The 16,124-nt window shown below is 43.6% G+C and overlaps 1 protein-coding gene across 1 annotated transcript in view; it reads right to left on the minus strand.

Annotated features, from left to right (window-relative positions):
* The window catches only part of scyl2 (SCY1 like pseudokinase 2), an 86,158-nt gene that overhangs the window by 22,304 nt on the left and 47,730 nt on the right, over nt 1–16,124 (minus strand). Inside the window, exons 4-9 of the mRNA XM_060902949.1 lie at nt 14,658–14,802; nt 9,980–10,129; nt 7,862–8,083; nt 4,420–4,536; nt 4,003–4,128; nt 3,536–3,712 (exon numbers count right to left, since the gene is read on the minus strand). Of these exons, the coding sequence (XP_060758932.1) occupies nt 3,536–3,712; nt 4,003–4,128; nt 4,420–4,536; nt 7,862–8,083; nt 9,980–10,129; nt 14,658–14,802 (937 nt within the window). The remainder of the gene's footprint in view (nt 1–3,535; nt 3,713–4,002; nt 4,129–4,419; nt 4,537–7,861; nt 8,084–9,979; nt 10,130–14,657; nt 14,803–16,124) is intronic.

Consider the following 16,124-nt stretch of genomic DNA (forward strand, 5'->3'; position numbering starts at 1 on the left):
ATTTATGCTCAAATCCACTCAAAGTAGGGGGCGGGGCACCATCACGCTGTGTCTTTAAATTATATTAATTTCTTATAGGCCTACTTGTATTTCCTAGAATGTAAATGTGAGGAGTGACATATAAGCTATGTGCAATGTACAATATTCTTAGTAGATTTCGGTAGGCGTGTTGGGTATCTCTGTAAAGCCTGTTGCGCATGCCGCCTGGCAGCGCGCACCCTCGCTCTGTGCGCTAGGTGAAGGATCGGTCAGTGGAGAGCTCAGCTAAGCTCAGCATGTTTAATTCCCCAAGCCAATGACGAGAACTTTCGTGAGAAATAACGCGAACGTCTGCATCATGCAGGATTTGCGGGCGGGACAAAATATGGCAGGCGCGGGCGGGAGCGGGACTGAAAATCATAATTCTTTGCGGGAGCGGGACTGCACAATGCGGGAGCGGGCCTGAAAATTCTGTCCCGCGCAGACCTCTAGAACATATACTAGCATGCAGGCTGCTGATTAACCCATAAGAGCCCAGACCGATTTCTCAATCAAGGAAAATTATTGAGGAAATAAAATGAACTAAATAGACGACAAAGAAAACATTTCTGACCTTTTATTTTTTAAAATAGCACTTTCATGTCTCAAGATCTGAAATATTAAATTGCAAATTTGCAGAGCACTGCAACACTATTACACTGTTAACCCCAAAGTTCATTCTATGCAAACAGTTTGAGTAAATACCACTTTTAAAGATTAGTTTTATTGCATTCCTTAAACAGTATGAGTATATGAAGAGTATATGAGACAGTCATTGGGTTACTCATTTCTGTAATTTAAACAAACTTAAACTATCGTGTTTTACCTCAGGCCACAGTGCTGCCCTGTTGTGATCGGCTCAAAACTCAAGACAAGTCTGTGCTTGTCCGTTGACGGCTACAGAGGAAATTGCGCCATTTTCTAATTTACACAGAGCAATTTAAGGTCTTTGCACTTTTGACAGCGAGCCAATTAGCGTTTGTTACCGGCTACAGTCGGTACTTGGCACGTTAAAAGTAGGTCAATGTTGTAACGACATAACATTACTGTACAAGCAATGCTTATTTAACGGTAACAAACTTAAGCCCTATATGTTGAAATTCCTCTCTTATTCGTTCGTTAATTTATCACACAGTCTTACTTCAGTCAACTTCTTCCCTCCTTCTGTGAAAATTCAACGTCTCAGACACGGACACGAGTGGGCGGGGGATGCGTTTGATTAAGTCTCCTGGTTGGCTGGTGATAGATTGGTGTCATTATAGCGCGTCGGAGCGGTTCATGCCAGGCTTGAGTCCGATCCACCACTGAGGAGTTGCCCAATAAGAATCCAGAATGTCATCAAAAGACGTATTTGTGACCCCTCACCGAATCCAGGGACACATGTCGGCCGAAACGAATCCGAGATAATCGCAAAAGAAGCATTTTTTTTAGAAATTTGTGATTTTTGTTTTTTTCCATCATGTGTAAGTTGAGATCTTGAAGAATGCAATCAGTATTTCAGATAATAGATTGTTTTGTTGGAAAAGCATACATTTTTTGTTGCAAATTGTCTCGTTTTTGTCAGGACTGTAGCCTGCTGGGGGGTGTGGGTAAATTACCATATGGGCCATTCACATGATGATTTAAGTCATTTGTTTTTTTTTTCCGCGAATCAGCTGTATGATCCGGGCTGAGCGCATGGCTACTTAACCTGCATACAGGCGTGTGATTTCACTATGGAATGAGTTACTAAACAGAGCGCAGAGGAGCTGACACACCGCGAAGCAAACAGACACTCGGTATTTACATCGGAGATCACCATTTCTAGCAAAAAAAACCCGCAACCTCGTTTTCCAGATTGAATGGAATACTTGAATGATCGGATGATACACGGACCGTTCTAGGATTACATTCCATCGGAGGCATTGGTGTGTGCAAGGCGCCGTTTCTCTTTCTGATGGGGTGAGTTTATTAATCTAAGGCTGTGTGGTTATTTTTGCATGTAACGGAGAGTGTTGTGGTTTGGTTAAGCCTAGGTCACAACCGGACGTACGATTTTTTGGCCGTGTGATTTTTGGCGTTTCCCAAATCGCTGCGTTTTTTTTTTGTTCACGGAGAAAGACGCGTGTTGGCCGTAAGTTTGTCTTGCAACCTGAAAAAAACGTAAGCGCCCGAAGAGTTTGTTTGACATGACAAAGAACCTCTGCGGCCGGTCTGCGGCTCGAAAATCAGCGCATCACACGCGCGCTCTCGTGCTTTTCACACGCGCGCTCTCGTGCTTTTTACACGCGCGCTCTCGTGCTTTTTACACGCGCGCTCTCGTGCTTTTTACACGCGCGCTCTCGTGCGTTTCTTGCGTTTTTTGCATGTAGACCGGCTGTAGGAGTGCGTACCATACGGCCAGTTGTGACCGAGGCTTTACATGAAACTAGCGTTGTGTTAGTTGTGTCATCATCGTGCTATCTTTCTTTCTTACGGTGTGAGTAATTTTTCAACCACAAAGCGTTAAAGTATACTTTAGGACTTATTTTTGTACTTCATAATTGTGTTGGGCATACTTTGCATGGAAGGAAAATTGACGTGGTGATCTTTGTTTACATGAAAGTAGCATCGTGCTAGCTCGTAGGGGGTAGGGCTTTCCTTAATGTCATGCAGATGAGCAGCATTATGTGCCCGCCCTACACCCAGAGTAGCTGAGATGGAAAACTTTGAGGGCGATTTTCTCCCTTTCCTGTTTTAAGAAGTATACACTTTCAAAAGGCCACACATTCTTCAAATATTGTCAGATCTCCACATGGAAGGCATCATTGGAAAGCTTAGAAACTGTACTTTCTGAATCTGTTAATAACTCAAAATGCCCCCGGGCCGACATGTGTCCCTGGATTCTGTGATCTGACACATTTTTTTCTCAACAGACGCAGGTGATGTTAAAGCCTGTTGGCAGTCACGAGGCAGACTACAAAACCGCAGGGCATCAAGGCCACTGTGGCCTTACGGCAGATATTTTTTTCCAAGGGCACAAGGCCAAATTGAGAGGGCATGAGGGCCGTGCCCCTCGTGAAATTCCTGCCCTGGCGCAAACATCAAATTCTGTGTCAAACTGACAGAATCAGCAACAGAGACCGTGGAAATGGAAAGTCCACGGCAACGGAGCAACGAGCTGGGCGAGGTGTTTGAGTAGCATCTGTGCGTCAAAAAGGGGCAGAACATCTTCCTCATACTGACTCACGTGAGCAACTGCTCGCTCCGTTCATATGCGGCGAGAACAATCCTGGAATTTTTTTGCTCTCACCTCTTAATGCTGCCTGATGATGAGTTGGTCAATAACAAAGGGCATCCTGACGGCGCAGTATGCAGGCACAGAGTGTGCTGATAAGCAGAGTGTGCTAAAACGAGAAATAGGACGCCTTCACTTGTACGCGCAAACGAGAGCGCGATGTCCATAAGCGTGTCTTTTGGGACAGGGTATCTATAGGCTCGAAGGGGGAAACCGCAGAAACAAAATGACTCCGTGTGCATTCTTGTATGCAGCGTGTACCTGAATGGGTTCTTGCTGCTTGAACACTGGGGTGAGGTCCGGTAGGATCAGACGCATATACTCTTCTTTGGTGCATTCTTCCGCTATGAGCAGCACGTTGGGCAACACGAACGGTACCATGTCTGGATTCACAAACTCCGAGGTGAGGGCTGGGAGGATGCGGTACACGATCACTCTCTGTAGAAGACAAAAAAAACGACACTCAGACACCTACGTCAACATCTGCAGAGAACGCTCACATAAATCATGACGAATACAAAATGTACAGGTCACATGACTCGAATATATCCCTCTGGAAAATCAAAACTACGCTCAAGTCCTGACTGAACAGAAGGGGCGCACATTTCCTTCTGCTGGGTCAGATGGAGTTTCATGCACTTATATACACACACACACACACACACAAGCAAGTGAGGGAGAAATATCAAGGGACCGTGATCGCAGATCACATGGTCACTATTCTTTGCCTTGGGGAGCTTGGGAAGGATTTTGGGAAGGCCTTTGTAGAACTGCGACTTCTGTAAATTGTCTCTCTGGAACAACGAGTCGAAATACTGCAGCGTCACCGCGCCCACATCATCAAAGAACGGGATCTAAAAAAAAAAAAAAAAAGGGGTGAGAGAAAAGAAAGAACAGACTGAAAAGAAAGCTTACAACTGACTGGATTTGAGGAGACATAATAATTATTATTATTATTTCACTTGCGTTACACAACTCTCAGTTAAATTAAGCAGCAGACGTGTCTGATTTCAGCTATGGTGTGAATTTTCCTTTGCACGATACACCTGGTTCTGCTTATGAGCCTTATGAAGCTGTTAATGAGCTGGACTGGATGTGCTGCTGCAGAACACCTGGGATCGACAGCTCGGAGAGCAGGATCTCACCTTCGTCATCTGGTCTGCGTCTGGTCTCACGTTGGCTGTGACGCTCAGCAGCATCTTCACGTGCTCTCGCACGTCCTCTGGGATCTTACTCAGCACTCCTGGACTCAGACGACTCAACTGAACAAGAGCGAGAAGACAGATCGGCTCCAGGCAAAAATGAAGTCAGACGTCTCTCGGAATCAGTTTTTCATTAAGCAAAAGGACAAGACATTTTGGAACCAGGGCGAGCCGAGGAGGAGTTGCAAGGCAGAATGCGCTCGGAGAGACAAATATATCTCTATACACACCTCAACTCAGTCTGGATGAGTGATGATTAACTCTATTAACCGAGCTTTACGTGAAAACATCACACCGAGGTCTTGACAGTACGGATTGAGCCCATGGTTCGGTCCGTACAAAAAGACAGAGCAAGCGAGGTTAATAGTCGGGCTGTTCAGGTGAGAAATTGTTCACTTTGTGACAGAAGCATGAAATTTGGCACGCGAGCTCAAGTTGATATAGAATTCTAGATATGGGGGGCATCTCAGATTCGGTTTCGAAACCCTGGAATACGCATGTGCAAAAACCGACCAGACATGAGAAAGAGGCTAAACAAATTTTTCTTTTGTTTTCAAGGTACAAGACTGATTACAAAAAAAAAAAAAGACACTGATTGAATGTCTACCTCACAAACAGAGAATTTCTTGTTCTCAAAGATATCACATGATGAGTCACATGACAGAGATAAAGTGTAAAAAAAATAAAAAATAAAAATAAAAATAGGCTGCCAGAAGAGAATTTCTGCAGTTCAAAGTTTTAGCTGTTAATATGGATTCATATGATCACGTGATATGAAAATATCGAGGGGAGGGGAGGGGGGGGGGGGGGGACCCTCTCTCGTCATTACTGGTTACAATCCCCGCCACAGAAGCATAACGCTGTACACTGAAGATTAGCCTTCATACATTTATATCGGCCCGAACACCCTTTCTTGCACCCACAATGAATCAAATCATAACGTGTCCTTTGCCTGTAACAAAAAGCTATCCATCTTGGTTTCCACTCATGATCGGACTTCTCCCATCCCCAGAGCTCTGGGCTTGGAACAGCAGGCTGTATTCCCAGGGCCCGCCCCATATCTACAATTATTATACACATCAACTTGAGCTAGTGTGCCAAATTTCATGCTTCTTTCACAAAACGAACAATCTCATGTTTTTTTGGTGCTTAAAGGAGATACGCAGAACCTTTATTTTTACACACATTTCTGAGCGGATAGTATTGCCTAGTCTGGCTAACGCGACTTCAAAGCTCTGCGAGCATTTGGTCTGGCATAGATATTAAGCCCAACCGTTTCCCAAAGCGCGTGGTTGACCCGCCTCCCTGAAATGCCTCAGTTTGCTACTGGTCGAAGCCAGAAAAGGCTGTGATGAAGCTTAAACCAATCACATCACTCTTTCCACTGACGTATGTGACGCTACGGAAACTGCTTGAGTAACAGGAAGAAGATAAATACCTCCAGGGCTGCTCTTTGCTCCGTTTTCAGTGAGAACTTCCCGTTGAATGCTTTCAATACAGCATCTACCGCTGTGTCAAAGGCTTGCCGCTGCTCCATGTTCGTAATGTTTCTAGTGAATGAAGCGCTTCTGGCATAGATTCTGTAAACAATCTATGGCTTCCGGTCGCAGTTCTACTACGTCACTGCCTTGAACACGCCTCTACCCAGGGCCGTTGGAGATGCTCAAAGTTGATTGGCTCCCGATTTTTCGGGAGCTTGGAAGAGCTGGAGATAGCTTGCCTTGCCAGACTAAGCTCGCAACAGGCCCTCGTGTTGTGTCACACTTAGGATGGGCGGGCCCAGGCCAAGTATTGCCATCCTTGACTCTTGTATGCTGCATAAATGGGAATTAAAAAAAATATATTTTTGAGAGTTAAAATCGACCACTAAGTTGGCATTCGAGCTGCCCCGCTGAGCCAGCCGAGTGCGTGACGTCACAGCGGTAACCGGACGATCTTGTGGCCGATTGTTTTGAAACAATCTGACTTTCAGTTGTTCATTCAGTTCTCCGTTCAGTCACTTCTTCCACGTAAGGGCGAGATGGCAGCAATATCCAGTTTAGAAATCAGACGGCTGCTCCACTCATTCTCCATTTTGTCCATACCGAGTACTCCGCCATTACTGCTCGGCTCAGGCAATTACTAAAACCCGGGACGGAACGGGATGTCACCGGTTTTAGCAACAACCGCGGGGAGGTCACTGCCCGAGCTATAATAGGTCCCGTCCCATTCCGTCCCAGGTTTCACCATCAACCCTCGGCTCACTCCGGGAAAACCAGTGCAACGAAACTCACTTTCTTTTAATAAATAAATAAATAAATACATACTTTCCTTTTCTTGTAGTTTTCTTTTTCTTTAATTGTTGGTACCGCACCCTCTTTCAATACGGGCTTATAGTCAACGCTCCTCAACAGATCAGAGGTCTCGTACGAGTCTTCAGTAAAATGTACAGAGCAGAGGAGAGAACACTTCATAGGCACCCAATCCGTGAACTTCTCGCAAAACGCGTCCAAATCTTTGCAGTTTGAACATTCTTGGGCCATGAATGCAACGTAAATCCACCTTCTGTCGTGTTGCTGCACCCGCCAGCAACACATCTACGTGGCATGGCGATAAATTAGCTCAAAATGGAGGATCGGAGTTGCACTCAGCTCTGTGTTTTAGTATAGCGGAAATGGCGATGAGACCGATAGACTTCCTGCTCTGACGTCACAGATGTCAAGGTCATTCACTCAGACCACTACCTATATGAATCATTTTAATCGTAAAAATTACTATATTACATTTATTATTAACGCTGAAAACTATTCCTGTGCCATTCTTGAGGTCTCTAGGCATTTATAAACGAAAGTGAGGCCATGGTTCTGCGTATATGCTTTAACAGCCGGACTATATTAAGGAGTTTATTATATGGTGTTTTTTTTTTTATTATTTCTAAGATTCAAATAGACAGTCGTTATAATGATGCGTGACATCATATTTGTAATGTAGTCGAGTCACGCGTGCAGAATAAACAGCTAGCGGTTTCAAAACTGAATTTCTGTTTGCGGTTAGTGGTTTCTGAATGTTTTTCGTTGCTCATTTCTCATTTGGCTGTTTTGATTTCCAATTCTTTTTTTTTTTTGCGCAACATTGAAAGCTGGCGCCTTGGAAAGAAAGTCTGTAATCGCCCACAGGCATTACGGGAAAATTCTGCCTGTTAAGGAACCAATCAGAGCGCACGATTTTACCGGAAGTAGCTCGTGCTGTAGAATAATTTGCTATATAGTTTGCAGGATGCTACCTGGCAGCTTTCCTTCAAGTACAAAACTAAAAACTTCAGACTTTATGACTGACTGAACAGAATTTGTAGAAAGGAGAACATCAAGCCTCGTTAAACACCAAACGCTATAGGGTCGAGTCTCACCTGGTCGAGTTGCCTGCTGAAACTCTTGAAAATGTCCTGCTTATTGACCTGGAACACCGGCTTCCCCTCGTTGAAGACTGCATGCATGATCACACCCAGTGAGTACATGTCAGAGGCGGAGTCACAGCTGACAGACAGGATGTACTCCGGAGCCACGTATTCCGGATTAGGCAGGCAGAGAGGGGACAGATTCGGGTCCCATTCTTTACATACATATTTGGGCTACGACACAAAAGCAAAACACGATTTTTTTTCCCCCCAATATAGACTTCCTCGTTTGAAGACAGATGAGCCACATTCAACGCCATTACTGTACGTTATGTCCGACATAGCGATACAGTAGGGCAAAAAAGTATTTAGTCAGCCACCAATTGTGCAAGTTCTCCCACTTAAAAAGATGAGAGAGGCCTGTAATTTTCATCATAGGTACACTTCAACTATGAGAGACAGAATGGGGGGAAAGAATCTAGGAAATCATATTGTAGGATTTTTAATGAATTAATTGGTAAATTCCTCGGTAAAATAAATATTTGGTCACCTACAAACAAGCAAGATTTCTGGCTCTCACAGACCTGTAAGTTCTTCTTTAAGAGGCTCCTCTGTCCTCCACTCATTACCTGTATTAATGGCACCTGTTTGAACTCGTTATCAGTATAAAAGACACCTGTCCACAACCTCAAACAGTCACACTCCAAACTCCACTATGGCCAAGACCAAAGAGCTGTCAAAGGACACCAGAAACGAAATTGTAGACCTGCACCAGGCTGGGAAGACTGAATCTGCAATAGGTAAGCAGCTTGGTGTGAAGAAATCAACTGTGGGAGCAATTATTAGAAAATGGAAGACATACAAGACCACTGATAATCTCCCTCGATCTGGGGCTCCACGCAAGATCTCACCCCGTGGGGTCAAAATGATCACAAGAACGGTGAGCAAAAATCCCAGAACCACACGGGGGGGGGGGGACCTAGTGAATGACCTGCAGAGAGCTGGGACCAAAGTAACAAAGGCTACCATCAGTAACACACTACGCCGCCAGGGACTCAAATCCTGCAGTGCCAGACATGTCCCCCTGCTTAAGCCAGTACATGTCCAGGCCCGTCTGAAGTTTGCTAGAGAGCATTTGGATGATCCAGAAGAGGATTGGGAGAATGTCATATGGTCAGATGAAACCAAAATAGAACTTTTTGGTAAAAACTCAACTTGTCGTGTTTGGAGGAGAAAGAATGCTGAGTTGCATCCAAAGAACACCATACCTACTGTGAAGCATGGGGGTGGAAACATCATGCTTTGGGGCTGTTTTTCTGCAAAGGGACCAGGACGACTGATCCGTGTAAAGGAAAGAATGAATGGGGCCATGTATCGTGAGATTTTGAGTGAAAACCTCCTTCCATCAGCAAGGGCATTGAAGATGAAATGTGGCTGGGTCTTTCAGCATGACAATGATCCCAAACACACCGCCCGGGCAACGAAGGAGTGGCTTCGTAAGAAGCATTTCAAGGTCCTGGAGTGGCCTAGCCAGTCTCCAGATCTCAACCCCATAGAAAATCTTTGGAGGGAGTTGAAAGTCCGTGTTGCCCAGCGACAGCCCCAAACCATCACTGCTCTAGAGGAGATCTGCATGGAGGAATGGGCCAAAATACCAGCAACAGTGTGCGAAAACCTTGTGAAGACTTACAGAAAACGTTTGACCTCTGTCATTGCCAACAAAGGGTATATAACAAAGTATTGAGATGAACTTTTGTTATTGACCAAATACTTATTTTCCACCATAATTTGCAAATAAATTCTTTAAAAATCAGACAATGTGATTTTCTGGATTTTTTTTTTCTCATTCTGTCTCTCATAGTTGAAGTGTACCTATGATGAAAAGTACAGGCCTCTCTCATCTTTTCAAGTGGGAGAACTTGCACAATTGGTGACTGACTAAATACTTTTTTGCCCCACTGTACGTGTTAAAGATGCCATGTAACAACAACGAAACTGCATAAATACATTAAAACAAACCTGAATCATTAAAGCCTAGGATAAAATAGCCTCCCTGTGACATTTTTAACGGATTTTAAATTCCCTGCTCAGCCCGAACACCCATTTACAGAACCACTCGGCGTTTCTGACCTCTGCATCTGACGGGTTGCTGGAAGAGATGCTGAAATCGAAGCCCATGATTTTCCAAGCGCCGCTCTTATTCAGGATGATGTTCTCTGGACACAGGTTACCGTGCACCATTTTCACGCCATTGTGCAGGAAGGACAGGCCCTCGGATATCTGGGGAGAGGAAACGCAGGACACCGAGGAGTTATCATCAACCATGTTTAGTGAGGGATCAGTCAGGCAAATCAAACCAAACAGAAAGCATGCAGACAAACTGCAATGTGTATAACAACACCAAAAGCATTTTTAGGCCAAAAGGTCAACTGGATGTCAAGAAGACGAAGGCGGCAAAATTAACACAATTTAATCACCTATATTATACGGATAAAACCAGTTCTGCACTCATCTCATCTCATTATCTCTAGCCGCTTTATCCTGTTCTACAGGGTCGCAGGCAAGCTGGAGCCTATCCCAGCTGACTACGGGCGAAAGGCGGGGTACACCCTGGACAAGTCGCCAGGTCATCACAGGGCTGACACATAGACACAGACAACCATTCACACTCACATTCACACCTACGCTCAATTTAGAGTCACCAGTTAACCTAACCTGCATGTCTTTGGACTGTGGGGGAAACCGGAGCACCCGGAGGAAACCCACGCGGACACGGGGAGAACATGCAAACTCCGCACAGAAAGGCCCTCGCCGGCCCCGGGGCTCGAACCCGGACCTTCTTGCTGTGAGGCGACAGCGCTAACCACTACACCACCGTGCCGCCCACCAGTTCTGCACTCGATCAACGATTTGTAAAATGGGGTCCGTGAAGCATAACATGAGGGGCCGATCATTTATTTATTTAGCTACAGTGGTGGAAATCACAAATCAAATATCTTCCACTAACGGGTTCTAATGGTTATTATTCTATCCACAGTCGCTGGATATGAGCAATCGCATGCTCTGATTGGCTACTCTACTATTAGGATATCAGCTCATATACCGTACAATGAGGAGAGAAAAACAAAATGGCGGACAGTTTTGCTGAACCAACCAAGGACGAAATAAAAACTCTACTCGAAAACAAAACCCCAAAGAGAGAACACGCACAAAAAAAAGGCATAACAAAATATAGAATAAAAACTATTTGATGGTAAGAACGTCTCTTTTTTTTAAATATTTTTCAATAATTATTATTATAGCAGCATTTTTCATAAATTGCTACGGTCATTTCAGCAGTTTGTTTACATTCTAAGCAGAAATTATTTTGTCGGACGTTTTGTATAAAAAAGGTTTTACTGATTGAATTTGCAAAAAATAAAAATGCTCCGTTTCTCAAAATCCAGTGAATAAAACGGTTATCCCACGCAGTCTCGTCATACATGGTTTATAGCCATCAGCTCATGTACGACTCGATTTCGTGGAATAATTTTTAATTCGCCTGTTTGACTGGTCGCTTGAAGTAAATGGGGTTTAATCCAAACCTCAATAACTTAAAAACAAAGTGGGCTGATGAAATCAACTTAACCTTAATGCATTCAGACAGTGGAAAGTGCAGAAATAGAAATGTCTACAGCTGTAATAAACAAAAACACACACACTTGAGCCTCGGTCACAACCGGCCGTACGTGCTCCTACGGCCGGTCTACGTGCAAAAAACGCAAGAAACGCACGGAGGGCGCGCGTGTGACGTGCTGATTTTCGAGCCATAGACTGGCCGCAGAGGTTCTTTGTCATGTCAAACAAACTCTACAGGCGCTTACATTTTTTTCAGGTTGCAAGACAAACTTACGGCCAACGTGCGTCTTTCTCCATGAACAAAAAAAACGCAGCGATTTGGGAAACGCCAAAAATCGCACGGCCAAAAAAATCGTACATCTGGTTGTGACCTAGGCTTTAGGTACGCTTATTTCATTAATTATAACTTTACTAAGCTGCTCTGTGCCATTTATTTTACAGTTAAGGATGGCCCAGACATCCCCTACGCTAGATGACACTAGACGCGCTTTTCTTTTTTTGGTATTCCAAATAAAGTGGAACTGCTCATTATACATTTTCTTATTAAAGTTAGATGAGTAACGTGCATCATATCTGTTTATACGAAGGGTTGTTTTTGTTTGCTACAGCGTGTTAAGGAATAAGGAGGAGTGTTTTCACACTTGAGGTCTGTCTGTACCCAGTATTACCTCTGGGATCACTGTTTTTAGAGCAATTCATGTTCGTTTTCACACAGATGATTATTTATAAACTGCAGTTTTCTCCGTCTTATCTGCTGTCCATGAAAGCATTAAACGACAGACAACAGCTGCACTCTTTTCCTGTTCTTTTTAAAATGGCACTGCACACGTAAATGTGCTTTTCCAGCTGTAAACTCAACGATACGGCTGTACTGTGATCAAACATCAATACTGATGTTCAGATTTACAAATTTACCATTTCTATAAAAATCTGCATTTATGGGTTGAAAATGGCTTCAAGGCGCCATCTACTGGTTAAAATAATCCTGACCCTTGCAAGGCCGATGGTGAAGTCGAGTCGAGTCGAGCGTTCGGTACTTCTCTACATTAGTTGAAATAAAATGTTAACACGCTCTAATCAGAGGTGGGCAGCCCACCTCCCCCAGACCCTGCCCTTGAATGGGAGTCTATGAAACCGCACTCGTTTTCAAAGATATGTTGATTGAACAACTCCTGTCTCACACATCCATGTACTGAATTTTTGGCACAAATAGACACACGCAAAAAAAGAAACCCTACAACATCAGTGTAAAAACTACAATCCTGATTCCAAAAAAGTTGTGACAAAGTACAATTTGTAAATAAAAACGGAATGCAATGATGAGGAAGTCTCAAAATTCCATATTTTATTCAGAATAGAACATAGATGACGTATCAAATGTTTAAACTGAGAAAATGTATCATTTAAAGAGAAAAATTAGGTGATTTTAAATTTCATGACAACAACACATCTCAAAAAAGTTGGGACAAGGCCATGTTTCCCACTGTGAGACATCCCCTTTTCTCTTTACAACAGTCTGTAAACGTCTGGGGACTGAGGAGACAAGTTGCTCAAGTTTAGGGATAGGAATGTTAACCCATTCTTGTCTAATGTAGGATTCTAGTTGCTCAACTGTCTTAGGTCTTTTTTGTCGTATCTTCCGTTTTATGATGCGCCAAATGTTTTCTATGGGTGAAAGATCTGGACTGCAGGCTGGCCAGTTCAGTACCCGGACCCTTCTTCTACGCAGCCATGATGCTGTAATTGATGCAGTATGTGGTTTGGCATTGTCATGTTGGAAAATGCAAGGTCTTCCCTGAAAGAGACGTCGTCTGGATGGGAGCATATGTTGCTCTAGAACCTGGATATACCTTTCAGCATTGATGGTGTCTTTTCAGATGTGTAAGCTGCCCATGCCACATGCACTAATGCAACCCCATACCATCAGAGATGCAGGCTTCTGAACTGAGCGCTGATAACAACTTGGGTCGTCCTTCTCCTCTTTAGTCCGAATGACACGGCGTCCCTGATTTCCATAAAGAACTTCAAATTTTGATTCGTCTGACCACAGAACAGTTTTCCACTTTGCCACAGTCCATTTTAAATGAGCCTTGGCCCAGAGAAGACGTCTGCGCTTCTGGATCATGTTTAGATACGGCTTCTTCTTTCAACTATAGAGTTTTAGCTGGCAATGGCGGATGGCACGGTGAATTGTGTTCACAGATAATGTTCTCTGGAAATATTCCTGAGCCCATTTTGTGATTTCCAATACAGAAGCATGCCTGTATGTGATGCAGTGCCGTCTAAGGGCCCGAAGATCACGGGCACCCAGTATGGTTTTCCGGCCTTGACCCTTACGCACAGAGATTCTTCCAGATTCTCTGAATCTTTTGATGATATTATGCACTGTAGATGATGATATGTTCAAACTCTTTGCAATTTTACACTGTCAAACTCCTTTCTGATATTGCTCCACTATTTGTCGGCACAGAATTAGGGGGATTGGTGATCCTCTTCCCATCTTTACTTCTGAGAGCCGCTGCCACTCCAAGATGCTCTTTTTATACCCAGTCATGTTAATGACCTATTGCCAATTGACCTAATGAGTTGCAATTTGGTCCTCCAGCTGTTCCTTTTTTGTACCTTTAACTTTTCCAGCCTCTTATTGCCCCTGTCCCAACTTTTTTGAGATGTGTTGCTGTCATGAAATTTCAAATGAGCCAATATTTGGCATGACATTTCAAAATGTCTCACGTTCGACATTGGATATGTTGTCTATGTTCTATTGTGAATAAAATATCAGTTTTTGAGATTTGTAAATTATTGCATTCCGTTTTTATTTACAATTTGTACTTTGTCCCAACTTTTTTGGAATCGGGGTTGTATCAAAGAGTGCATTAGGTATGATAAGTACATCATAATTACACAAGATTACGACTTTCACGGTTAGGTGGGTTCAACATTTGAATGATTCCCGCCAATGTTCACTCAGCTCCGCCCCCAGCACCTAAAGTGGCCCATAGAATCGAATGGTCTATAAAACGACTTAGAAGAAGCACATCCAAACGCAAACAAGCATTCCTGACTGGAAATGTCATCCAGGTTATTTATACAAGTAAGCCAATAAATAAATAAATAAATAAATAGGCACCTTTAACGAATAAATAGGGACGAAGAGAATATGTGGATTTCTCCATCATGGTTGTCTCACCTGTAGTAAACCGTACTTTGTCTCCACGTCAAAGAGTTTGTGCTCTTTGATGTCTGTAGGAACAGGACTAGGCAGATTGTCCCACTGGCCCAGCACATTAGCCAAGCTAGCAAACACAGGCTCTGTGCAGAACGCCAAACAGTCCCTGAAAAAAAAGAAGGAAAAAAAAAAAAAGATATAAAGAAATGAAGCACGGGAGATTTAAAGTGCTGATGACACGAACATGACTCTATGCAATTTCTTAAATAAACTATACAACATGGCAAACGTTAGATTTCTGTTATAATTACGTGAAAAGAAGCTGTTGTTACGCAAATATCCAACTTTTAATTGCACAGCGCAAGAAAACTGGGTCCGTGGCTCGCGGCCATGCTGTGACGTCAGCGGAAGAACACGCTGCGGTTCACTGGCTGTTCTATTCTGGTTCTACTCAATGGAAATGGCGCATGAAAACGCCGGTGAACTCTCTAGTGCTAGCTCTTCCTCTTCTGGGAGTCTAGAATTGTGTTGATCTCTTCCGAATAGAATCTATGATAGCCTACCCTCTTTACCCTTTGCCTCTCGTTGCTAGGCGGCAGTCACATGAAAGCCGCAAGCTTTCACAAGCAAATACATGACTGATATCACGCCGACTTTATGATTACATTTATGATTATCATGTAGAATCTATAGCTCTACGTACCTTTATCTTATGTCATTTCACAACACATGTTCTGACAGGAGGACTGTCTTTGGATCCGGCATAGCTACTAGTAGACCCCCTCCGGAATACTGGCAGTGTTGCCAGATTGGGAGGCTTCCCGCCCAGTTGAGCAGTTTCAAGTGCATTTTGGTGGGTTTTGAACGTATTTTGGGCTGGAAAACTTCAGCAGTATCTGGCAACACATACTGCTGACGTTTTCCAGCCCAAAACATGTTCAAAACCCACCAAAATGCACTTGAAACCGCTCAACTGGGCGGGATTCCTCCCAATCTGGCAACACTGTGTAGGCACTGTGGATGGTAGTAACACATGTTTGTGATGAACTGAACACCCAAGAGATTCTTTTAAGCTGGGAAGGGTGTCAAAACAATCCAAATCGAAGTGTTCAGAGCACAGGACAGATGTTGGTGAGGGCTCCCACTTGTCACGAGTGCGCCTGACTTGCTTCACCCACTTCGCATGCAGCTCGGGATCTCTGGGAAACTTGAATAAACTTACCCCATCCTTGTAGGTTTTGGAGCAAAAGCCGGCAACACAATGCGCAGGCATAATAACTAATATATATATATATATATATATATATATATATATATATATATATATATATATATAAATAAAATGTATAATAATAATACTAATAATGACAAACTGAACACCTGTCGCATCAACAACAAACTGGTAAGTTAGGAGGAAGGTTCTTTCGCTGACGTCATATAGCTCCTCCTCCTCTTTCGTCTCCTGGGTGCTGCAGCCCCGTCAAATTT

This window comes from Neoarius graeffei, chromosome 21 (genome assembly GCF_027579695.1).
Source record: "Neoarius graeffei isolate fNeoGra1 chromosome 21, fNeoGra1.pri, whole genome shotgun sequence".
NCBI lineage: Eukaryota > Metazoa > Chordata > Actinopteri > Siluriformes > Ariidae > Neoarius > Neoarius graeffei.